The sequence below is a fragment of the Ciconia boyciana genome, chromosome 3 (genome assembly GCF_034638445.1).
Source record: "Ciconia boyciana chromosome 3, ASM3463844v1, whole genome shotgun sequence".
Classification (NCBI taxonomy): Eukaryota; Metazoa; Chordata; class Aves; order Ciconiiformes; family Ciconiidae; genus Ciconia; species Ciconia boyciana.
Genome location: NC_132936.1, coordinates 27,282,846 through 27,307,184, shown reverse-complemented (window position 1 = coordinate 27,307,184; position 24,339 = coordinate 27,282,846). Strand labels below are relative to the sequence as shown.

General features: G+C 39.4%; 1 protein-coding gene across 1 annotated transcript in view; it reads right to left on the bottom strand.

The window, feature by feature from the left end:
* The window catches only part of MLIP (muscular LMNA interacting protein), a 72,479-nt gene that overhangs the window by 13,337 nt on the left and 34,803 nt on the right, over positions 1-24,339 (bottom strand). The window contains 4 exon segments of the mRNA XM_072855780.1: positions 3,361-3,549; positions 8,499-8,624; positions 17,836-17,880; positions 22,758-22,802. Coding sequence (XP_072711881.1) covers positions 3,361-3,549; positions 8,499-8,624; positions 17,836-17,880; positions 22,758-22,802 — 405 coding nt within the window.

Here is a 24,339-nt window from a genome sequence, read left to right as displayed (position 1 = left end):
GTGAACTCCAGGGAATTGACAGAGATGACAGTCCAGGTTTAGTAGAGAATGGAAATAAATTCCCGTGATGTCAGGACGTTGTTTATGGAACAGGTCTAACAGTTTGAAATTTCAACACCTGATACTGCGTCTACTGTACTGTGTTTTCTGTTAATTTGATTATTTATGACAATTAAATTATTTCTTTTTAAAAAACATGAATAGCTCAGACTGTAGCTGGGTGGTGCAGAAGACAGGGTTATTGCAAGAAATAATAGGCAAATATTGTCAGGGGGGTTATCAACGTATATTGACTCAAATGTTAAATATTTATCATGTGAATAAGATTGAAATTAATCTTCCTTTGGTTATCAAAGAATGTTAATACTATAGACCAAAACAGAAACATTTAAAAAATTATTTTAAGTGGTGAATATTTACTTCTTGTGTAAATAAACCTCTGTTTGTATTAAACTACCCCAGTATTGACATCTGATTATTCTGTTTCCCAAAGTATTGGGCCACACCTACCTAGACAGTGACATCAGTTCAGAAATACAATACATTTTACTAAAAGTATTTACTAGCACTACTAATAATACTTAAAAATCTTACCTACCTCTGACAACTGAGTTGTCTCATTTTATATCAGTTAACCTTAATTCCATTGGCTGAGACTTTAAAATTATTGTAAATAATGAAATAATTAAAATTATTTTAAACACTAGGAAACAATCGATGGTAAATTGAGTTATACTGAAAATTCTCCAAAGAAGTCTCAAAAAATATATTCATCTCAAAAATCTTTGTCATTCTCTCCAATCCTGTTTCAGAAGATCTAATTATTGAATTTTTTGTACCTATCATGGTTAACATCATAGATTCCTGTGGATTTTCACTAAATCTTATGGGGTGGAAGAGAGAACTTGCTACATTAACTAAATTAAAAGGGATGCATTTGGAGAAACACAAGCATTATCATTGCATGTGGTCTTGCTTGACCAAAGTCAGGAGCCTATTTCACTTACACAACGAGATGGATGGCAGTGGGAAGACAACCAGAAGCCCAAATGTGTGAACTTTTTTGCTTAAGTTAAGCAAAGTTTGCTTAAGCAGGTCAGTACTAGGGCCTCATCTAAAACACAGCCCTCCCAGTTAGCTCCCTGATAACATAACCATTCAAAATGCTGCTGCAAAAGTATTTGAAGTAAAATTAAATGATCTTCTGAGCTTTTCTTTGATAGAATACAGCACTCTTCAGTGACTTCTGGGCTATGGATGATGCTGCTCAGCCCTGGAAAGCTGCAGGCTTAAGTAGAGAGTCAGAGTTCAATATGGAAATAAGACTATATAAAATATACCTAATGTATAAAAAAATACATAACATATAAAATACATAACATATAAAATAAAATAAAAAATGTTTACAGATGTGTGAAGCTTACAGAAAAACCATGTGAAATACCTTTGCTAACAGCGGACAGTAAAAAATGACCCAAGTAAGAGAGCAAATTTATGTTATACAGGGAAATAGCAGAAATCAAAGAGATGATGTAGCTCTCGTATTTACGTTGTACAGGAAGAACCTATTAACATCAGAGAGGTGTGGCTGCATTTATCAGTTTGCAAAGCTCACAAAGGTTGCTTGGAATGACAAAATTTCCTTGAGATAAAGAGCTGGATGAAGAGGCCTCATAATCATCACCATATGTGTGGAATGCAAATACACAGGCTGGGCTGTCCTATGACCTCTGCATTCAAGAAAAGAGTTTTGGGTGCACAGTGCTATGGGAAATCAGAGCAGCAGCAAAATTTCCTTATTTCAGCAATTAGTCAGCAAGAATATCCCTGTTTCAGAAAACAGCTAACATGATATACCAAAAAATTACACTATCTTAATTATCTTCAGACAACTTTTCCCCGACTTATTTGCCTTCCTATACAAATTTCTGAGTTTTTAGCAGTGCTTTCATTAGCAACAGCAAATACATATTGTCATTATAAAAACTGTCTTCAGCAGTCATATGAACTGTTTGTTTGTTCATGTGAATGCCCTGCAATGAACCAGGAAACTTGTCAAAAAATACTTGATCATAAAATCATTGCTGCCTAAATAAACATGTCAGCCCAGTTTAGTAAAACTCGAAACAGAACAAAACCCAGTCTAACAGATGTGAAAAGATGCTTTTGTTCAGGATGCCTCAAAGACAGAATAGAAGGTTGGTTTTAGTTTTAGTTTTAGTCCATCCTAGTAAGTGGGTAAAATGGTAAATTCTATAAATCCCACAGGATGGAGAGGCCAACTTCAGACACTATTGACATTGCCAATTAACCTAAATTATGTTTCTAGTCAATGGGGAGAGAAAGGCGTTTCCAGGCATTTCTTCAGAGTCTGATGGCTGACCAAAATACGTTTTCTGCAGAGGTGATACTTCTCTCCAAAGCAGTCTCAGCTCCCAGTGTGCCTAAAACTAGTAATGCATATTTCACCCTGGTGCTTCCCCTCATGAGGAAACCATGACATAGCCTAAAGAAACACCGCCTAATGCCTGTGGTTTAATCTCTTGCATTCCAAATAAAGCACACTGTACATCTCGGAGTGGATTCTCTCTCCTGGCATCAAGGTTTGAGCATTTGCAGCTAGATTCTGTGTTAGAAAAAAGAGGACATAAGAGGGAGGCATCTGAGGGGTCCAAACAACATCTTCTATGGACTTCCACAACTGATGTTTTTCTAACACCAGACAGGGGCTCTCTTGAGGTATTGTAAATACTTTGTGCCAGCTGCTCTTCGAAAAGACTTCAGGGTCCAGTTTTCACCTTACAAAGCTCATTAGCCAGCCCTGTCACCCACACAGCTTGGACTACAGAGATTTTGTCTAACTTCTTCACTGCTGTTTCAAAGAAGACACAAATGTCAGCAAGGGTGCGATTCCCTTTGCACTGGCAAGAGACAACTGCTTGTCAGGATGACAGATAAAGCCACTGGAAAAGCCTATATTTCTATCAGGTTAGCTTCCTTTCCCTCAATCCCCAAGAAGAAAGAAATAGCCCATTACTTTAGTATGGGTAAATGTTAAAGGTAATCTGAGCATGAGGGATGAAGTAGATTATTCCTCCTTTAGAGAACAAATAGCTTGAATGAAGAGTGGTGGGAGCCCTGTCCTAGCTGGGCTGGAGGAAGCAAGCCCCAACATGAGCTGTGCCGAGGGAAGGAAAAGCAGTAGTATCTCCAGGGACGCTGGAGACACAGGCTCGTCTGAGATGTGTCTCCCAGAGCACCTGCTGGCACTGAATCCTAATGACTCAACTGAATTCTGCATAGAATAAAAAGGATAAAAGCCTGACAACACTCTTGAATCACACCACACTTGACGCTCACCTTATTGTACAAAGAGTTGTGACTGTAAGGGCTATAAGGATTCTCGTGAACGTCATACGTGATGGAAGACAAGTGGCTGAAAGGTCCAGGGTTTAGACAGTCAGCGAGGGAGACGGACGGAGGACGCAAAGGGGACTTAGTTGGAGGGATCAGTTTAGTTGGATACAGAGGGTGTAGGAGAGCAGTCTCCTATGAAAAAAAGAAAAGTAAACAGAAACAGATTAATGGATGCAAAAAAGAAGCTTTGGACAGAAAGGAAAGTGCTTGTCTTGCACCTTTTTTACATTTCATAGGGCTTGATGATTAACTAGGAAAGATACTCTACCTTCGTGCCAATACAATTGCTCTACACTAAGCACTTTTCATTGGCATGAAAGTACACCCACAAAAACCTGCTGTAGGTGTCCCGTTAAACCAGTTACGCTTCGACTGGGGTCCAGTACATCTGCCTCCTGCAGCTCAACTGATGCTCAAGTGACAGAAAAGGAAAGCCCAGAAGAATCTTGTGCTAAGATAAAATGGCCACGTTTTGGAACATTTTCTGAGAGAGTGGATTGAAAGCAAAACCAATCTGAAAACAGTGTCTGAGAGGTACACAAGAAAGTCTGCCTTATCTATGTACTAGCAGGAGCACTTCAGGCTTTTTAACAATACTCTAACAAGCCTTTTCAGCCATTTAAGAATTAAAACAGTGAAGGTGCATTCACAATGTATTTCATTATTGCAAGTTGTCAACAGTTAATAGTGTTTCTGGTTAAAAAAACCCAATGTGTATGTGCTTTTTGCACCTAAAGGATAAAATCCTTTAAAAAAATTGAATTTTAAAAGATTTTGGATAGAGTCAAGGAAGCACACCCGGCTTTTGGCACAAATCTTGTGCTTAGGTTTTGTGAAGGCCGTTGACACAATACATCCCAAATTCTCACCCTCTTGGCTGGCAGAGCCTAGACCAGAAACTCCCCTGCACACTGTGACTTTGAGCTCAAGACCCAGAAAATTTCTGACAAGAGCTGTGATTAGTTCCAGCAGAAGCTAATGTATCGCCCGCCAAAAGAGTGAGCATGAGCAAACGAGCAGATCACAGCCTGGCAGCGGCGAGAGAGGCTGGAAGGAGACCAGGCAGCAGTCGCTTCACAGCGACCTTGCCTCCTGCTGCTCCTCCTCAGAGGCACCAGCCCTACTTCTATTAATGATAAACCTTGGCAAACTGGCCTCACAGCTTCATGCCAAGTATAACTCTTTAGTTCATCCTTATCTTGCTTGTCCATTGCCCAAAGTGATTTTTTTTTTAATGACAAAGGAGCCTATGTACGTTCTTGTTAAGAAATATTTGCAAGCACATGAATTCTCTAACATTCATTATGAGTTGTTTTCATATTACTATGTAACAAAATGCCCTATTTTTTCCCAAAAAAATATTCTGTTTCCCCAGTTTGAAATGAAAATTTTCATGATGCTGTCACATCAGTGCTGCTCACGAGTTTCATATACTACCAGTATATTTTATGGTGCTTTTTTGAACAAATTGGAGCATACTTGCAAAATTCCTGAAACATTACTGAAATGTACTAAGCAAGAGGAAGAAAATTCTTTCTCATGATGGAGAAATTACCATCTCCAGTAAGGGCATCTAAAAATGTGGGAAGCTTAATAGTGTCAGACTGGAACCTCAGAAATACTACACTGTCTGTAACAAGTGTTGATGGGGGGATATCCACTGAATAGCCAGTGCTACAAGTTGTATATGTCCTCAGAAAAAAAAAAAAAAAAAAAAGGCAGCACAAGCTAATTTTCCCTGGTTTATAAATTTTATTGGCACACCAGTGTCAATTTATATAGAGCGTACCCAGGACTCAGATAAAAAGACCTATCTGTGAGTTGAGCTACATCCTTTCCAGATGATGTTTACTAATTTAGAAATCTCTTTTTGTCTCCATCCATTACTTTGGATTATCTGCGTGAGAACAGCTGCCTGTTAAAGCAAAAATTACTATTTTTTTACAAGGGAAATGGCCTTTTCTACATCGGGACGTTTCTTAATGAAGTGAAAAGCAAACAAGCTACTCTCTGTTGTGCAAAAAAAGGTGTGTTCAACACAGGGGTGTGAAGCTAAAGGTCAGCAGTTACAGGTGGCTGAATCATTATCTCTCAAACTGAATGTCACCCACATAGTCACCAGTGCTCAGTGTCACACTGGAAGGTTTGGCAGGAAGGGGAGGTACTGCGGAGGTCTAAGAAAAATCAAAAGAGAGAAGTTAATAAATCTGATGCCATCTGGAATCTCATCTAGTCTGTACCATCCTCGAAGGTGTAGTCTGAAAGGGTCTGTCCTTTCGAGATGGGCTGGGTGAAGGAGGGGCAGCAACGTCACCTGGGGAGGGTGTTGTTGGCAATCGTGTTAGAAAGAAAGGAAAAGAAAACACAGAGAGAGGGAGAGAACAGAAATGTAAGAGCTGAACCTCCCAGCAGGACTGGGAAAATCTCCAAAGAAAACCAGGGAAAATCAGTAACAGTGTGAGCAGTTTTGCCCTCAGCCGCAGTAGATGCCTGCTAAATTCTTATTCAAGCACAAGGGGACTACCACCAGCTCTTCCACAGAAAGCAGAAAGCCTAGCTGCTAGTCTCCTAGTTTTAATCCACAGAGGTCATATCCCATGAAAGCAGTCACTTTACCTGACTTTGGGGTAATATTGGTGGGAACACCTCCCACTCTTTAGAAGCCAGCTGCTGTGCAGCCAAAAATGCAAACTACTGAGAGCAGGTGAAGAGAGAGAATGAGTGTCCTTACAGGCTAACAACCCCATGGCTAGAGACCACCACTGCAAGTTTCAAACTGTTGTCTGGGCATGGGGCCCAGTTTCACAGGCAGTGCTGCAGCCCTCTTACAGGCACTCAACCCCCTTGGGAGAGTTTCAGAGATGCTGTAAGATTGTGAACACCCTCACGTGGGCACCCAAGTCTCCTCCACACACAAGGGACTTATATCAGCACCATAAACCTACTCTGAGAAGCAAAAGCTGAAAGCATGTGCTGTAATGCAAGCATGTGCTTGAGTGTTTTCCCTCGATCTGGCTATTATGGTATTATTAAATATTATATCAGACCACCACTAGAATCATATAACCATTTCTCACACAAACAAAATCAGTTCCTGTTGAGTCAATGAATCCATCTGGATACAGGCCTAAGTAGTTCCTTTTTCAGAACAAAGATGTCTTAATAGAGGACTCCGCAAAATAATAAGTATTTTACAGCAACCTGTGGTATTTCTTAGGTTAGGATAAAAATGCTAATTTATCAGTACTTAAGAGCATATGTAATTGTTCTTTTAAATAAAGGAAGCAAAACTGAACATATTCATTGTGAAATTAACTTTTCCATCTATCAAAATCAGCGCACTATTTGTTTAGTTAATTTTAACTCATAGCTTTTATATAAAATAATTTTGGCTTTTGTTATAACAATCACATTTATTCATGGACTTATGACATCCTCAGTATTTCAGTAATATGTATCATAAGTAATTTATAAGATGTACGTTGATTTATTTTCACAATTAGCGTCAAATGTCAGAAAGCTTCTGAGTATGGCACTAAGCCCAGGTTTGTCCTTGCCTGAAGATACAAAGTTTGGTGATTGCATCACTCCTTCATCAGAAAAACTATAGCCAGCGGAATCAGTGCCCAGCCCTGATGAAAGGAAGGTGTGAGCTGCCCCTGCCTTTGCAGCGAGGTCCTGCTGAGGTGGCCTAGACCAGAAGTTCTCTAGCAGCAGCTCCCGGTCAGCTCTCCTCCTCTTTCTTCCCAGCCAAATGGCAGCACAGTGCCTGGGCATCAGAAGGTTTTCAGTAAGTTAAAGCATGAAAAACTCACTATGAACTCGCAAATAGTCTCTGAAATCAAATATTCACTGTCAACCTCAAAAGTTCAGAGACAAATTGCAAATATTCATTTGTATTCATTTTTTCTTATATTTTACAGAAACTCTACATTCGTTAGAAACCTATAGAATGAGAAACCTTCTGATGCCAGCCATACGTGTTGCTGGAACCCACTGATGCTCTGTTTGTAATGCTGCAGTACTCTTGACCAATGCTGGGAATGTCCTACAGAAAGTCAGAGCTATGGGGAGGAATGGAAAGAACTAAAGTGAAAATCTTAAAAAAAATCAGTTATAAAAGGAAGAAGAGAGGACCGCCATTGCTAAAGTCTCTCTCTAATGTGACTAGAGAGGCACAGAAGTAAGAGAAATTCAATTAGTAAGGTATTTTATTCACATCATGTCTGGCAAGAGGACTACTGGCCTCATTTTATTACCCTCCAGATGAAAGATTCAGAACATACTGGATGGGTTAATAATAAGCTCCTACAGGGACATTCAGATTATGTATTGCAGTTAAGGTTTAATCCACAATAATGCACAAAAACACAAATGCACAAGATAAGGCTGACGGAATCATTTATCTGGGGTTTCTCTGAGATAATGCCTCATAGAGGTCAGCAAAGTTCAAGATGTGTTTTTGCAAAGTGATCCTATGGCTTTATGCAGAGGTCTGTGGGAGAAGACAGCACTTTTGCTGCTCCATGGGCTGCCTGTTAATGCCCCTCGTGTGCAGTAGAAGAGCAGTTCCCTCAAGCTGTAGAGGGACCCAAATACAGGCCTGGGGGAGCTATGCGCTGGGGAGTGACACAGAAACTCACTGGGGCTCTTCCGCAGTCTCCCTTGGAGAGGGAAGAGTGAACCTTGCCCAGTCCTTGCTGTCCTCATTTCTCTTTAGAGAGGATTTGGGTCTGGACCCCATTTGGAAGAAGCACTTTCTAGTAGATCTGATCCAGACACGTGCTTGGCAGGTGAGCACAGGATTTCCACTTTATTTTCTATAGTGTTTCCTGTGGACATCATTAGAAGACCCCCTCCTCAACATACGGGTTTTTAAATTGTCACCAAAAAATGTCCCTGTAGAAAGCCCAGCTGCCCATCTCCAGCCTGGAGACTCTCCTCCAGGAGCCAGGTGCTCATCGGGGAGTCACATAACTTTGCAAAAAACAAGACACCAGGACAAAACAAGGATCTAAGATTATTCCATCATCCGTAAGGAAACTAGCTGAGGCTACAAAATCCTTCGAAGAGTCACTCACCTGCTCAATATCTTGATCACTGATTTCTTCAAGGTACTTTTTAAAAGGATTGGGTTGATAGGGCTCCTCCTTTTGCTGTGCACTCTTTCCTTTCACCAGCACAGGACGAATGACACCAGGTTTTGTCTTGACCCATAGCACACCCAGGAGAAAAGAGATGGAAGAAAAATAAAATAAATTACTTTACAATTTACAGAATATTTGTTAGACAAGTCAATTCCAATGAGGCTGTAGGGACTAGATTTTTTTAAATTTTATTAGTAACATATTTCACCACAAAAATTATTCAGGTGTCATGCTGCCTGGCCTGCTTTTAATACAGATTGCAGACAAAAATGGCAAGAGCTGCTTTTATGCATTGAACCTCATCACTGACATCTGTTTGTTACTGACACAAAAATAGATGCTGGGCTGTCAAACTACTGTTTGTGTGTTTTGCTGGATGTTTTTGTTAGCTGTTCAGCTGCATCTTGATAAGTTCATCAAGTCACACTTTATGCACAGCCATATGTCTGCTTTCATGCTGCAAATTCTGTTCTGGGCTCCTCAAAACAGTAACTGTGAAAAAAGGAAGGACAATATGTGATGCTGTTAACTCACACCCCGGTAGCAACATATTAGAGGAAGTCTTTCTGGGGAATAATACCAGTGATTGCATGCTGGATTTTGACAGTATCTTTAAGAGTTCTCTTGGAAAAGTACAATTTTAGAGAATTTAGTCAGCACGGATGTGCGATACCCCTCATTTCAGACAAATCGGATTATTTAATCAAGAAAAAAAATTCTTGGTTAGCTACCAGCCAACCAAAAAATTGACTATTAACTTGTCAATTTAGTACATCTGTGATTTTCAGAATTCTTACAGTAAAGTCTGACATGATGGATTCTGGCATAAACACTAAAGAGAGGCTAGGGGATAATTTTAAAATAGACAACTCATTCAGTAAGCGAAGAAAGGGAAGAAAAAAGTGTACATTCTCACTGGAATTTGGTAAGTACTGAAGTCCTGGTGGGGTCTGTGATTGAGTTTAAACTTTTCAATAACTCAATTATATTCTTCTCTGTTATGGCTACCCCATAGAAGATGGGCAGTCTTTGTCACAACTGATATAGATAACAACAGGACCGCTGCTGAGCTCCTTCTGTGGTTGCAGCCCAGAGGGGCAGCTTGCCCAGCTGGGACTGAGAAATAGGTACTGTCACAGCTCCCCATCCTCAGTACCCAGTAGGGTATAAAGACGCACAGAAGAAACTTGATTCACCACTAGATTTATTTTTAAGATTTAGACTATGTACATTTAATAACACCATCTGCCTGTTTACAAGAGCAATACACCTAAGCAGTCCATCTGGAAAAAAAGAGCAGCTTACTCTGAAAGTAAGCTTAAAATGATGCAGCTGAGATTGCTGGGTGTATTATGTAAATTGAGTTATGGATAACCTTAAAATTAAATCTGCAGGCATCCAGCAAGGACAGGGCAAGAGGGATGCCCATGGGAGGGGGAGAGTGCAGGAGGCAAGAGATGTCCCCACGTCTTGTGCTTCTGCCTCTGCTCTGAGAAAGGACAGAGCAGTGCCCAGGGGCTAAGTAGAAGGTGGCAGAGGTGGGAGGAGCACAACATGCCTGGGAAGAGCAAGGCCCAGGCAGCAAAATATCTTTCCCTAGCTTTGTTTTTTTATTCCCTCCCTCCTTTCCACAGGTTGGGGCTCTTTCATCTGCCTTATCAAATAAGAAGAAACATATTCAACTGAAAGCAAAAAATAAGCCATGAGGTGATATTAACTTTTTAAAAAGAGTAATGAGTGCCAAGTTGCATTAAAAATTTAAACTTTTTCATTAAGAAGTTCACCTTAGTGAAAGACACAGTGCTCATTTAATGAACTTACAGTCCATAGTTCATGACTATTTCTTTGTAGGATTCACCATAAAATAATTATTTTCCTCTTCAAGATTTCTGAGAAGAGTTTGCAAAAGTGAAAGACTTCTGGCTTTCAACACGAAGGTAAATATAAAAATAAAGCTACAGTTGTTATCAAATCATTATGCAGACAAAGGACCTGTGGCCTTCTAGCACTCCTCCACACCATGTAACCATGCAATTAAAAGCCCATTGACGTACGTGAAATCATCAAGGATAAGCTACTCTCCTTATGTAGGAAACATCTTCCAAAAGCACACTGTAGAAATGCTTTTAAGGAAGCATTTTCTAAGCAACATCATACACTCAAGTACTGACTGAATCAGTCAGTGTTTATGTCTGACTCTGCTAACAGAATGGCAGATATCAGCCAGCAACCAGAATTTGAAATACTTTATTAGCTCCCTGACAAGCTATATAAAATCTTTGATCCAAAACTGAAAACTTGAACTCTTTCTTTGATAGTGGGTAGCACAACTGACACTGCTGAGAAACAAGCTAAGACTCAGTTTAGCCAAGGAAAGTGTTGGTCTTCCTACAACAGCACTGAAAAATGGCAAAGGCTGTTATGGTTGCAATGGGCTGCCATCATGTGGCTACAGCCCTATTAGCAAATTGCACAGGGCCAAGACACAAGCTCCAGAGCTGACCCATAATCAGTTGTACTGATTCAGTGCCAGGGTGCACCCTGGCATGCTTTTGGCCCAGGTCAGCAAGCGCACAGTCAGAAATAGGAGGATACAGCGGGCCAGGGTGTCTCTTGATAGGCAATATGGACATGGCCACCCTTCTTCAGGGACAGAAGGTATTTTGGCTGTATGAAAATGAGTCTTGCGTGATATTCACCCCAAAAGTCAGAAGACTGAACTTCTCATCAGCAGGTGTAGGGGCATGTTCACCTCTAATTTTTTGCTCTCTTATTATGACACTGGTTCTCCCTGAGATCTTGCTGAAACTGGTAAGGCACCAGTTGCAATGCCGTTCCTCTCAGCAGAGGCCTAAAATCCTCTGAGTCCCATGTTTCTCCTGTCCAAGTCACTGTCACTTCCCCTTATCCAGAGTATTCAGAGATCCCCAGAGTATGTGGGGCCAGACCCTTCTTTGATAGCTAGCAATGACTGCACTCCCTCCTTGCAGTGCTTTGTGTCGCTACATAAACATTAAGTTGTTCTGGATACCTGAACAGCTTTCCTGTGAACAAGAAAGTTGCCTCTTAATGTTTAACAAGGAATTGGCTTTTTAATATATTTTCCAATGCAGTGCTGTTTTGAAGCAGCCTGCCTCTGTGACAACCAGACAAATGATTAACAAAAATATGACATTATCAGATAAAAATATATAACAAAACAGAAGAGCTGGGCTTGGGATAAGAGTTAGCTGCCCTCTTTCTTTCCTTTCTGCTCTGAGTCCATCAGACCTCGCTTGACAAATAGCAAGCACCGAGTCCATCTGTTTGCCTACATAGCCTTTATATCCAACTTTTCTGTACAAATAGTCTCTTGCAGTCCTTGAAGCCTTCTGCTTCAAATGGAATAACCAAAGAATTCCCTCATGGAGACAACCATTCCCAGTCCTTTCCAACAAACTCATTAGTTTTGGGGAAAGGGAACCTGAGGCAGATGGGGCAAGTATGCAACACAGCATGCCCCAAAAAACGCAGTCGTCTTCTGCCAGCACTGAGAAGCCAGAGTCACCTGAGAAGCCTCTAAACTGTTGAGAGCACCTGCTTTCAGACAGTGAGGAACTGACTCCCTTGTCATGAAGGAGCATTGCAGTTTCCACTGTCCGCAAACAATGCTTTTTGCCCTAACAATACAAACGTAGACACTTTGTCTAGTCGAACTGTGAATCACCTTAAAATATTCCCCTTCTATTTCTTTTCTGCCACAAGTTAGTCTTCACAAAGGGAAATATGTTATTGAACGTATTAGTTTACTTTTATTTTCCCTTATAGAGGCCTTACACTTGCAAAAATGCAATAAAACATTCCAGGCAGTGTATCAGTCTACAATGAAGTTCTCCCTTAGTACATTTGAAGATGGGAAGGCATATAACTGTGGTTAAAAGGATTTCCTCTTCCTCTGGCTAAGTAGTAAATTATTCACAACACTTTGAAAAGCCTAGGAAGGAAGGACAATTATTTTCTCGACCTCCATGCTGAAGCAGCAGCAGGTCTTGCACCAGAGCAGAGAGAACAAGGACAGTCACCTGTTTGAAATTCAGGTTGTCTTTATTTTTGTTCATACTGAAATATTTGCATTTCAAGAAACAGCTGAATTTTCAACAAGATGTCTGATACTATACTGTATCATGCTTGCCACTGACTCTGTGCTTAACTGAACCAAAGCTAAAATCAGTACAGGGATGAGTCTTTTTCTCAACAGCTGGAGAAAAGTGACAGACCCACAGTAAGAGTAGTGTGAAGGAGGCACTCACCTCTGCTGCTGTTCTGGGGAAAGGGGACAGGGCAGGTTTGCCCAGGCGCTGCTCGCTGCCCAGGCTGGTGGCAAGGAGGGGGCTAAGGGCAAGCCCTTAGCACTGACTCTGCTCTCTGCTTCGCTCTCTGCTTCCTTCCCTTTCTTTAGAAAACTATATTAGCACATTTAAGTTCCCTTCATCCACATTTTCCTTTCGTATATCAGGAATCTCTTTCATTTCCTACTTTGCTGTGTGATGGCTCTGTATGGACCACTCCTCAGGACAACTGACACATTTCACTTCAGCAGTGCCTGCATTTTTATGCTTGACAAAGTATAGATGTAGACCCATGGCAAACACTGCCTTGCGGAAGTCATTCATCAGTGCTCAAAGGACATGAAATAATTTTAGGTGGATAGATGCATCCATGACCACTGATTTTATGCTGACAACTATGCTATATTTGATGTCATTCTGACCTGAAGTGGATCTTAACAGTTGCTGGATTTAGTACTTTTTTACTTAAAATCACACCATAATTCTTTAGGTGTCATATTCTCAACCATGGTTTAATTCATTTCATGGAGCTTTGGGCTCAATAGCATTAAATGTAGGAAATACTGGAACCTCAGTAATACATGCGCTTCAAAATTAATTAATTCAAGAAAAAATACTTCAAGCTGCCAAGTCACACCAAAAATACTCCAGAACAAAATAAGCCATAGAAGTATGTATAGATATTAACTGAAACACTCCAGCTTTAACATCTGGACCAGATGATGAAGGTTGTTATCTATTTTTCTCTAATGTTTTTCTTTCTTTCAAATGCTTGAACTCACCCTCTGTCCAGCCTCGAGTCCATACAACTCCTATCCACAATCCTTTTCTTGCAAGGAACTGCACTGTGTTCTTTCTGTTACTATAATTTAAACCTGCTCACAAAATACAGAAATGCCATTCTGTATTTGGTCTAAATATAGATGACTCCTTTTCTACTATTTTTGTATATAAATATATTTTTATAAATCCTTCCATTGCACACGCAAAAACCATGAATGACTGATGCAGCATTAAAATATCTGAACCAAAAAGACCTAGAACAATGGTACCAAGGTATGCAAGACTGGCCCCATGTGAATTTTGCCTCATTTTCATTATAAAGAAAAACATTGTTTATGATAATGGCAATATTGTGTGTCATGTTGGTGTGCTGGGTATGGCTTTGCACTTTGTTATCATGAGTCATTCATAGCCATCTTTTGAAAGAGTAGAAAACCTGTTGATGAGAGTCACAGTGGCATGCCCAGTGCTTTGCCTGTCCACTGGATAACTGTCACATAGTTGAGAGGTATAGATACAACATCCCTGGTCTCCATAAATAATCGATCCCTGGTAGAGCTAGTCAGAGACTCCACAAGAGGAGAAGTAGTTGGCTGAATCATAAATGCTGCAAAATTTCTAAGTAAAAATGTTACTACTGAAGAATCATCTTTCATGAATAGAGATCACAATGTGCTCAGAGACAGCATTGCTGTCTGAACAAAAAACACACACAAGAATTCCACTGTAGTGATTGAAATTTAAAAAGGGTGAAATAAAATATATAGTTAAATAATTCAAATAGCTATTTAAAAAAAGAAAAAAATATCAAAGGAGCTGCCAGAAGGATGAAATGGTTATAAGTGACCAGAATACTGCTTAAGACAGTAATGTTTCAGAGAAGGTGCATATCAGCTTATAAGAGTTTAATAGATCAGTAAATACTGGGATGTTCAAAGAGCAGTGAAAAAGAGCAGTGAAAAAGTGAAATGAAAGGAATAAGGAGGAAAAGGTTTCAAAGACAGAAAGTTATGTTCAAATACAGTCTAGAGAAGAAAAAAGAAAAAAAAAAGAAAATTTAGCCCATAATATAAAAATGTCATATATTAGGCCAAGAAAGACTGAGAAAAAAAAACTTGCTAGATTTCCTTACAACCGAAAGTCTTTGGAGCCAGCAGATACCATCAAGACATAAAAAAGATGCATGAAGAAGAGGAGACAAAGGCTGAAAATTAATTCCTCATTTCAGCTTTCCTCACAGGAAGATTTAGGGAGGTTTTCACACTGGCAAAGAAACAATTTGGAGGAACTGTCTCGAATACAGTGTCAATAAGAGAGATTTGAGAACAAATCAATAAAATGAGCAAATAAAGTGCAAGGAATAAATAAAGTCTTAAAGCAATTCCAGTGTGAAATTGCCACACTATGAATTGTGGTATTTAATTTCAGACATAATCAGCACCAGAAGAATGAGAAGCGGCAACTATGGGGCAGGTTTTATTACAGGATCCTGAAGAGGACCAGGAATCGCAAATCACTATGTGTGACATTTCAAGCTGTGCAAAGTAGTAGGAGCAAACTATACTAAAGAACAGAATTAGTATACATATGGACAAATAATAGAGAATGGTTTTTGAAAGGGCACTCATGCCTGATAAATCTTTTACAGTTATTTTAAAAAGTCGGTGAGGCAAGAAAGCTGGCTGATATGGCAGATGTAGGTTATGTTTAAACTAGAAATATGAGAATCTTTGACATCTAGGAACACACATTAGATGAAACCAAGTGAGAATCAACAGACCATCTTACATGAGGCTCAGTGTTTGGGTTTTTTTCCCACTGGGTCCCTAAATGCATGAGACCAGGGATAACAAAATGAGGCTGCATCACAGGGCATAAAGTCCAGTGGATGTGCAACCATGCTGCACGTGGATTTCCAAAGGCTTTAATGAAGGTCTTTCTGCAGGGTCTACCAAGGAAATGAAACTGCTACGGAGTAAAAGAGAATATTTCCTATGAACCAGATAAAAGATAGGAAGCAAAAGGCTGGAGTAAATGTTTAAATTTCACAGTGGAGAAAAGTCACAAATAGAGTTCCTCAGAGATGTGCTCAGGAATCTGGGCTTTGAATTATGGATGTACATCAGCTAGGAAAGAGTGGCTAGTAAGGTGACAAAGTTTGCTGGTGTCGTGGTTTAACCCCAGTCGGCAGCTAAGTACTGCACAGCCACTTGCTCACCCTCCCCTCTCCACCCCCCGGTGGGACAGAGAAGAGAATTGGCAAAAAAAAAGTAAAACCCCGTGGGCTGAGATAAAGGCAGTTTAATAGGACAGCAAAGGAAGAGAAAATAACAATAATAATAATAATGATAAAAGAACACACTAAACAAGTGATGCACAATGCAATTTGGTCACCACCCGCTGACTGATGCCCAGGCTGTCCCCGAGCAGCGATCGCTGCCCCCCGGCCAACTCCCCCAGTTTATATACTGAGCATGACACCATATGGTATGGAATAGCCCTTTGGCCAGTTTGGGTCAGCTGTGCTGGCTGTGCCCCCTCCCAGCTTCTTGTGCGCCTGGCAGAGCATGGGAAGCTGAAAAGTCCTTGACGAGTGTAAACATTGCTTAGCGACAACTAAAACATCAGTGTGCTATCAACATTATTCTCATCCTAAATCCAAACCACAGCACCAGACCAGCTACTGGGAAGAAAATTAACTCTATCCCAGCCAAAACCAGGACAGCTGGTAACACTGAAACATTCAGGGGAGTAGAAACAAAATATCAATGCAGAGTTGCACAGAGATCTTATGATACTGAGTGAATGAATGACAAAAAGGCAGGTGAAACTTAACTGAATTCAACATTGATACATTTCACAGGGGAAAACTGAACTACATACTGAATTTACACATGCACTGATGAATGAGTTAGCTCAGAAACTAGCTCTTACTACTCAGAAAATATATCTTGGGTTTATTGTATACAGTTCTATGCAAACATTGGCTTACTGCTCAATACAAATAATTTACTAACTAAATAATTTACTAGGAATTGTTAAGAAAGGAAGAGAAATAATAGTAAAGAACCTTATTGGGTCACGTAAATAGGAAGCACTGTGTTCAGAACTAGACAAATGCAATTTATGGTTTTAGTCTCCCATTCTCAAAAACAAAAACCTGAAAAAGATATGGGACAGTATCCATACTTCTTAAGGGGTGACTAAGCAATTTTGAATTTTCTGTATGAAAAAGAGGTGACTGATAGGGTATAATGGTTAATACCTAGAAAAAAATTAATATTATTTAGAAAGTGAAGAAAGAACAATTATCTGCTGTTTCAGTACAAGAACTGAGGTCAAGTAGTAGGTTTAAAACAAGAAATAAAGTACTATTTCACACAATGCATAATTTAAAAGTAAACCCTCTTGCTACAGAATGTTATAGAGACCAAAGTATAACAAGATTCAAAAAGTAACTGGAAAAAATCGTGAAAGAAGTGGTCAAAGATTACTAAACAGAAGAAATTGATTCAGGAATTCCCTAAAATTCCATTAGCTGAAATACAAGGGGGAAAATTTCTCATCCACATCTCATTTTTTCCCTAAGCATTCATTAGCAGCATTAACAGCATTCACTGTCACTTGGACAAGCTCCATGACCTCTCTTCTGACTCTTCTTCAGAAAGTTTGTCTCCGGCAGGACTAAATTGTGATCAGAGCTAAAATGAACATCTGATGCATAATCTCCCTTTCTTTATTTGATTTTACCCTTCCTTTTCACTAGTTTAGCCACCTTTGATTTAAACCAGTGTGTAAGAAGAAAATCGATGCCAGAATATTGCTGCATATAAACAAAATTGTAGAAGTGGAATATTAAAAGAGCCCAAGAACCAGCAGTAGACCCTACAGTTGTCATACACCTCAAGATACAGCAAGATTCTCTAGTTGGTCATTTGGTCCATGGATTTACAAGTAGTGTCAGGATTTACAGTTACTTAGAACAGGTGTGTATTCAGTATGGAAGAAAGCAATGCAGCTCTGTAGAAGCAATGCAGCTTTGTAGGAGGATATTGACTGCAGCTTCTTTCAAAGGACTAAGAAACTAAATAATAATTACTTTAGATTTTGTGCTTGTGCAAATTTTGAAAAACAGAGTACCACAGCTGTGCAATACATACCAGCTGACTCTCTGTTACCATAGGTGCCGACTTGTAAAGGTTGGCCTGCAAAAAAGGTAAATATAGACAGTATTACATACAATATCATAGTGATTATAGCAATAACAGAAGAAAAATCCATGGACAGTAGTATGCTTAGGTACGGAAGCTTTTACCACTGATGCACTGACATGCGATTGGTAAGAGAAGTTAAAATATTGTCATTTCCAGTTTATTTCTAGGTATAATCAAATACAATTGCCTGTTGTTAAAATTTTAGGGATACTTTTTTCCAAGTGCAACAAAATTTCAACTTTTTCATCTTGATTTAATCTTGAAACATATATCCTGACACTTCTGAGCTTTCCATTCTCTGTTAACTTGCAGCAGCAATGTTTTTAACACTACCAATTGTATTGGGAGCTCGGTCCAAACTTCTCATCCTTCTGACTTCACATTATGAAAACCAGAACAATCCTACTCAAGCATTACTTTTTTTTTTGAGTATATGTTGAACAGCAGAAGCCCTCTTTTCCAGATCAAGGGTAAACATGATGAATGCAAAGTATTTGTATGTGTATGTGAAATAGCCATGTGCCACATGCTTATTTGCCCACACAGTGGTAAGATTCAGAATTTCTGGTGCATTGATCCCTCCAGTCAACTCCTTCAAGCTCTGTAGGAGTTCCATTGGATAACACAGTGTTTCTGTACAGATAACACGCCCTTCCTTGATGTAGGTGTGATTTGGAGACCTTTAGACTCTAAAATGTGAATATTCTTCAGTATGGTGATTAAAAAAGTACTAGATACAATGGTTAGATGTTATAGCTGTAGTAGAAGACAAGTCAGTGCCATAACAGCCTGCAGCCTCTGCAGAAGGACCACTATAGTTGGATTTTTATCAACTCAACTATATATTCCTCTCACCGTTTCAAGCAGAAAAGCAATTCCAGCACGTTTGGAGAGGGAAGAACATGCTCTTCCTTTGTTCCCCTGTGACAAAGACCTTGAAGAGATTTGGCCACAGAAGCCTGGATGTGGTCTCCCAAGTGCTAAATAGAGATGTTTAATCACTCCCTGGACCTGTTGGCTTTACTCCTGCATTGGTGGTGAGAATAGCATCACCACAAGTCATGGTGGAGGACTGTGCTCCTCACATCTCTAAACACAGGTGGAGGAAACCTTCCCACCCCCACAGGGACAGCTGTGATTTAGCACTAAATCTACAAGAAGTACATCTTCTGCCCTTGACAGAGTAAACTAGAGTTTTTACTAGTGGTTACTTACATACTAGCGACTCTCTTTTATACCATTAACCAAGTGTGACGACTAATCTCATTGTGAGCTTAAAGACATCAAAGCACTTCAGAGTTATCTACAGATACAAGCGGGCTGGAATTAAATGCTCTCACGTCAGTGGTGCAAATTAAATCTCATTTCAGAGGGGTTACCTGAAATGTATATAAGCACAGCAGACCACAGATAAAGAAAAGTGTTACTTATTTCTGCATGTCTGTGTGCGTTTTCAGCTGCTTCGTGTTCTCTCATTTTTTCACTTGTGTGTTAGGTCTATAACACTTAAAAAAGATTTTTTTTTAGAATACAACTGTCAAGAAGAGGAAAAATGTCAATAATATGCAAAGTAATTATTCCAATTAATCATGATAAATTATTTTTAAAATAGTTGTAAGTGGGCTAAATGACAAAATTATAAATTTGCTAGAACTTGAAATTAAACTTAAGAAAGCTTTCATTGGTGCCAGTATTTATATGGAAACACAATGACTAAGTATATATATAAAGGCACTCAATAGCCATAGAAGTAATTTATTTAGAGAATGATTATGTTATTATCATTGTTACAAATCATCAGTATCATCCCTAAAGCCAACAGAGATGCACTATTATAAAATGGTGAATGGGATCATATCAAAGACCATACAGTTTAAAAAGTTGTTAAATGACAACTGTAGTACTTAGTTGTCAGCTGGTACAAACTGCTGTAATTTCACTGAAGTTGTACATTTTCCATATTTTTTATACGCTCCCTTGTTATTTGTACAATCATTTACATCCCTAAAAGGTTTTGAAGTGCATGAGAAGACAAAAAGTAACTGAGGTCAAGGCAAATCTATGCCATTTTAATTGTTAAATGGCAGGCTATTTCAACATATTTGTATAGTCTACTACTCCATATAACCTATTGAAGTAATTAGTAATATTATAATGTGTGCATACATACACATTTATATCTGTGTGTGTTTATAAATAATACTTTAGCATGATGACAGATTTTCCTATCCCTGACTCATAAACAAATTAAAGCTTTTCTTTTAACCAAAAACACCCTCCAAGCAACATTTTGACAAGTGTCTCAATATCAGACATCATGAATAAAAAAAGATTAAGAAAATTATATTGCTAAATTACCATTTTAAGTCTTTCTAGTAAAACTAATACAGTTGCATAAACTAAAAGCTTAATTCTAAATGAAAAAAAGATTTGCAAAAAAAGGATGGCTGAAAATCATTACTCCAAGACAGCTCATGTGAGACACCACAGACCTCCTGGGGGAACTCACAATTTGATATTATGATAACAAGTGTCCGTACAATACTCAGTTCCTGATTTCTACCTGAGACACTGTTAGATGGGCTCAAAGTAAGCACCTTGTTTCAAAACAGACATCTTGTACTTACTATGAAGAAATGTTGGCCCCTGGACTATATCTCCTCTAGTGACCAAAGTCAGCACACACAGAGGCTCAGGAAAAGGTCCTTTCCAGTTAATGGTTAGCACACTCCCTTGCATGCTTTGGTCCACACCAACTGCCACTCTTCCAGACAGTTCATCATGGTCTGCGTGGTTGCATGGAGCATGCTGCTCTCGGTGAGCTGAAGGGATGAGGCCACCCTGGGTCTTGTGCTGAGCAGGAGGGTTCACTTTGAGAGGAGGGAAGTAGAAGGGGAAGAGGAGAAGACAACTCTATGGAAAACCACCTCAGTGTGCCCTCGCCGTAAGGGCCAGAGGACAAGCTACCATCTGGTTTATTAGCTGGGACAGAAATAGTCTTTGTATGTCCTACCAAGGAAGCAGAGCAAGAGAGGGGGAAAGAGCTGTGATGTATGGGGGCTGTTAGGGACACCTGGCTCGTCCCTCAGGAGACTCTGCTGCAGAATGCAACAATGGCAGAGTTCAAGAGAGCCTGGACCCACCAAGTTCAGCCACCACAGCAGAGCCTGGAGACCACGGTCTGTTTTCTGACACACTAAAAATTCAACATGCTTGTACAATTTATGGGAAAGGTTAGCCTACCAATAATCCTCTGCGTTATTCCCAAACTTATTTTTAAATATTGATTTGTTTCATTTATCTAGAAAGTTCCAGGGGAGAAAGGAAAGGAAAGGAAAGGAAAGGAAAGGAAAGGAAAGGAAAGGAAAGGAAAGGAAAGGAAAGGAAAGGAAAGGAAAGGAAAGGAAAGGAAAGGAAAGGAAAGGAAAGGAAAGGAAAGGAAAGGAAAGGAAAGGAAAGGAAAGGAAAGGAAAGGAAAGGAAAGGAAAGGAAAGGAAAGGAAAGGAAAGGAAAGGAAAGGAAAGGAAAGGAAAGGAAAGGAAAGGAAAGAAAGGAAAGGAAAGGAAAGGAAAGGAAAGGAAAGGAAAGGAAAGGAAAGGAAAGGAAAGGAAAGGAAAGGAAAGGAAAGGAAAGGAAAGGAAAGGAAAGGAAAGGAAAGGAAAGGAAAGGAAAGGAAAGGAAAGGAAAGGAAAGGAAAGGAAAGGAAAGGAAAGGAAAGGAAAGGAAAGGAAAGGAAAGGAAAGGAAAGGAAAGGAAAGGAAAGGAAAGGAAGAGTTTGTAAGGGTGATTTTCTACGCCAGCAAAGAAAACCTAACTGTATCCCTAGGCATATGTTGGATGCCTGAATTTATGGTATGTGTCAGCCACAGTTTTGGGAGCTGGAGATCTGCACTGGAGTAGTATTAAATATACTCTGTTCTCACAGACTACCTCTGAAACACACTCTTTTATTCCACTAAAAAGCTCTCTTACAATATCCTTTCTAATTATTATGAGCCAGCACAATCTGTCAAGTAAAAATCACAGTGTGCAATAAAATATGCATACTACCACATTCAAGAAGCAAAATTAAATTGATCAGTCAAGCATTGTACTGGCAAAAAAACTGGAAGGCTTCTATTGCTTTGCCAGCACTGCTTTGATTTGAGGTTCAATAGAAATGCTGAATGATGAATAGTAAGCAGAGATTTCTCACCACAAGACTAGATGAGTTGTAAGTAAAATATGGAACCTGCAGTAACTGTGTGTGCTAGTGAGAATTAAAATGTTAATTGGGCTTAATGTTTCAATAATTGAACAGATGACTCAATATAGAGATTTTCTTTGTATGTTGTGATGCATGTATGTTTGACAAAACAGCTTCTATTTGTCTAAGGATAAACTGTGGGTTTTCAGCCAGCTCTATACCTTGGAAAGAAAAGTGTCGGTCAACCCCAAATTCTGGTGGATAGGCAAAAACTAAAGGACTTCTACCAAAGCAAGTCCCCTAAAGTGCAGGCTGAGTCCAAACAAATGCACCCTTCAGCACCTGTAACAGTCTGTTTGCCAAATAGCTGAGCTCTTGCCCCATGCTTGAAGCAAACAACAACAAAGAAGTGGGTGAAGAAATTAATTTTAACATCATATTCACACAGGTAAAAATATCAATAGACACTGCTGTGAAGAGATTCTGGCCATGATGGATTTACAACAGTGGGAAGACATCTCAAGTCTCAATTGCCAGTGCTCTAACATACTCGCTTCTCTGTACTAGTCAACACCTCAAGTCATTAGTAGATGCCTGTGCAGACTCACCTGGTATTGTAGCAAGAGTAGACAAATTAGACATTTCTGCAAGCAAAATGTAGAGTAATTATAAAAGTACTTACATATCTGGTTTCACGCCCAGCTGCTCTCTGCAGTGCTGTTGACACCTTGTACAAAATAAATAGATACATTAAGAGCAAAGAGTTACTCTGAGGAGTAAGTCAAAGAGATTTTCATCATTGTGACTAGTTATTAATTGCTCAAATTAAAAAAAAATTCATTAAATATTCATGTGATAAATGAGAATAAGGTATATTAAAGCTTTGCTTGATATGTTTGTTGTAGAAAATACTATTTCATTTTTACTGCCCAAAAACACTGATCCCACTCTATTGAGGATGGGATTTAAATTATCTCTGAGAACTCTCATAACAAAATGTTTATTAGTAGATAGCCATAGGTGTGGTTGCCTCATGAAATCTAAGTTACATTTGCTCACAAAATAACCTGAAATGACACCTTTCCATGTTCTCGTTTGCAAGAACTTGCTTTCATCTGACTAATCCATACTATTTCTTAAGGCATTTACTTATAACATACACTTTTCTTTCCTTCCTGTCTATGACTGTCTTTTACTCTCAGTTTAAGCACTTTGCTCTCTCATTCTGAGGTCCTCACAACCTTTAGCTTGGTCCCTATGCTGTGTCCTGTTAAACACACCTTTTGTCCCCTTTATGACTGCTAACAGATGCCTTCCATTTGGTCAAGGTTCAATTCTCAATTGCCCAAGGAAGTAAGTTTTGGATGCTATAGCTCAACTTAGTAGCAGCATTTTAACCACTTCAGATTCAATGCAGGCATTGGAAAACATTCCCTCACAAACAGTCTCTACCTGCTTCCTCAGCTACTGTCATGTTTCTGTCTTTCAGCTGCTTGAAGCCCGATTCACCACTGTGTGCTGGTTGACAGAAGTAATTTCAAAAATGAAAATTAAATTTGAAGTATATATTGAATATAGCCACTCAGGAATACTGGTTCTGTGCCCTATTTTTGCATGGTGGACTGGACATTGTGCAGGATATTTTGAATGCATTAACTTTTTGATGTGTTCCTCTACCAAAAAACCCTTTCCTCCCATTTCCAGTTGGATTTCTGCCATTTTCACTTTCCTATAGCTACCACAACCAACTTAAATTTATGTGGGACAAACTGAGTACAGGACCCTCTTCCCTTGCTTAGTCATCCTTCTGAACCCAGAAGGCACATCAATATAACTTAGTGAAACCAGAAGTTTAATACCAGTATAGAAAGTTATCCCTGCTTCTCACTACCTGTTTCTGAGTTATCCAGGGTAAATGGATGTAGCAGACATCCCCCTCCTGTGAGGGGCCAGAGTTAAAAGGAAATCAGCACTTAAGAGCAAGTCTACTTATTAATTTAATCATCCTATTATTTGAAAACCAATAATGAAAAAAAAAAAATGTTCTGAAAGATGTTTCCATTCATTGAAGCTGGAAACATTGGCTCCTCTGTAGTAAGATGGGATGAAATCTGGGAGATGGCCAGAGACCCTGCAATATGGAAGGCAAGGTATGAAGGATTCCTTCCTTGTGGATCCTAGCCTCTGAAGGCTTAATAAACAGTTTCTCTTTCATAATGTAACTCTTTCTGACTTCAGGAAAGCATCCTGCAGCAAAGACTGCA